The sequence below is a fragment of the Myotis lucifugus genome, unplaced genomic scaffold, assembly GCF_000147115.1.
Source record: "Myotis lucifugus unplaced genomic scaffold, Myoluc2.0 scaffold_336, whole genome shotgun sequence".
In the NCBI taxonomy this organism is placed as follows: domain Eukaryota; kingdom Metazoa; phylum Chordata; class Mammalia; order Chiroptera; family Vespertilionidae; genus Myotis; species Myotis lucifugus.
The window spans coordinates 459,935-462,194 of NW_005871384.1; the positions used below are offsets into that span (position 1 = coordinate 459,935).

The window sequence follows — 2,260 nt, forward strand, 5'->3', positions numbered from 1 at the left end:
TCCCCGAGGAGGCGCGGAGTCGGTGCCGCCGCCGGTGGGGCCGGGTTGGGTGGGGGGTGGCACCCCGGGGAGGCTCCCGATGCGGAAGGGCGGAGTCTGACTTTGGTGTTGGGAGCCCTGGGGAAGCCCCCCGCGTGGGTGGGTGGGGTTTGGGTAAATGGTAAGAGGGCGGCGGCATAGAGGCCCTTTTTCTTCCCCTTTGAACAAACTTTAGCCACGGAGCAGGAGCTAAGCTTTGGGGTAGATAAGCAGCTTTGGGTGAAACTGGTGAAGGAATAAATGTTGAGATGAAACAGACGGAAGAATAGGTAAGATTTAGGGTGAAGTTGGTGGGGGATGAATTTAGGGGAGAGGTTGCTCCTAAGGTCCAGGCACCTGATCTCTGGATAGTGTTTGGGTGAATTTGGGAGCTGGTTAAAGACCGAGAACTCAGGTTACAAAAGTTAGGACTTGGAATGTGGTGATGGGAAGGGGCACGTGAAGCAACTGGGAGTCCAAACAGTCTATGCCCTGGGCTGGGGCTGGGGTGAGGGGACAGAGTGAGGCCGTGGGAAAGTGGGGTGCGGGGGGGGGGGTCAGGAGCCTGTTGACGTTCAGAGAGCTGTTGGCCCCGGTGGGCCAGCCCCTCAACCCCTTATGGGTTCTTTGTGCCTCTCCAGCTCAGTAGCGCGGCGGGCAAGGCGGGTGCCATGGCCCTGATTGAAGGGGTGGGTGATGAGGTGACTGTCCTTTTCGCGGTGCTTGCCTGCCTGCTGGGGCTGGCTCTCGCCTGGGTCTCAACACACACATCGGAGAGCGGTGACCCGCTGGCCCAGCCATCAGAGACCCCAACACCAGCCCAGCCCAGCGAAGCCATGGTCACCGACAGTGCCAGAGGGGAGGCCCCGGAAGCCGAGACCCCCAGCCTGAGACACAGAGGTCAGGCTGCACACCCCGAGCCTGGCACAGGACTCCCAGCAACCACTCCACCGCCAGACTCCCCCCAGGAGCCTCTAGTGCTTCGGCTGAAATTCCTCAACGATTCAGAGCAGGTTGCCAGGGCCTGGCCCCACGACACCATCGGCTCCCTGAAAAGGTAAGCTGGGATGAGGAAGGGAACAAACGCCAAGGACTGGGTGGGAGTGATCGTAGACCTGGAAGGACCACCGGAGACACTGGAGACTTCCCCCGCGTCTCATAGATGAGGGGACCCAGACGCCCAAACCACACACTGTCCTGTTCCCCGCGGAGGAGGGGACCCCTGGGCGCCATGTCCTGGGTGGTGGGAGTGGAGGCAGAGGTGAAGGACGGGAGTAGTATTCTGGGCCAGGGGCGAGGATTGCTCTATTACCCAGGTCCCTCTCTCCTCAGGACCCAGTTCCCTGGCCGGGAGCAGCAGGTTCGACTCATCTACCAAGGACAGCTGCTGGGAGACGACACCCAGACCCTGGGCAGCCTTCACCTGCCTCCCAACTGCGTCCTCCACTGCCACGTGTCCACACGGGCCGGCCCCCCACACGCGCCCTGCCCACCAGGGTCAGAGCCAGGCCCCTCCGGGCTGGAGATCGGCAGCCTGCTGCTCCCCCTGCTGCTCCTGCTGCTGCTGCTGCTCTGGTACTGCCAGATCCAGTACCGGCCCTTCTTCCCGCTGACCGCCACCCTGGGGCTGGCCGGCTTCACGCTGCTGCTCAGCTTCCTGGCCTTTGCCATGTACCGCCAGTAGTGCCTCCGCGGGCTCCCGGCCGTGTGGCTGGCCCCGCGGGACCTCGGCCCGCACCACGCCGGCGGGGCTGCTGTCTGCCCGGGCCCCGCTCTCTGGCCTGTCTCTTCCCGCCACCCTGGAGCCCAGCCCTGCGCCGCGGAGCACCCCAGCGGCAGGTGGAGGCCCCTCTCGGTGACCTCCATGGCTCCGAGCCACCTTCCAGGGCCGCTGGTTCCGAGCCCCCACTGACCATGGGCTCCTCCGGGTCAGCCGGCTGCTGTCGCTGCCTTGGCCCTGGGCAGGGCGGGGCCGCACCCCTGGGCCCAGCCTAGGGTTCGGCCTGAAGACCCCGCCATCTCTAGTCCCTAATTGCTCCTCGCGCTGATTTGGGACCCAAGGACCCTGGGGGTGGGGGGGCCGAGGGAGCTCCCTGGAACTTGTGCAGATTAAATAACTGTGAAGTTTTCACTCCTGGTGTGTGTCTGCGCGTGGGGCCCGTGGGGTCGGGGCCTTGCTTGCGGGAGGAAGGAGTGAGGCACTGGCTGGGCCTCCGCCCGCCCGGCCCGTCGTGAGTTGCCC

The 2,260-nt window shown here is 64.8% G+C and overlaps 1 protein-coding gene across 1 annotated transcript; it reads left to right on the forward strand.

Annotated features, from left to right (window-relative positions):
- Positions 1–89: 89 nt before the first annotated feature.
- Positions 90–2,149, forward strand: TMUB1 (transmembrane and ubiquitin like domain containing 1). Its single transcript, XM_006101005.3, has 3 exons — positions 90–308; positions 660–1,075; positions 1,351–2,149. Exons 2-3 carry the CDS (start codon positions 690–692, stop codon positions 1,700–1,702), a joined length of 738 nt encoding a protein of 245 aa, XP_006101067.1. The 5' UTR covers positions 90–308; positions 660–689; the 3' UTR covers positions 1,703–2,149.
- Positions 2,150–2,260: the final 111 nt, after the last annotated feature.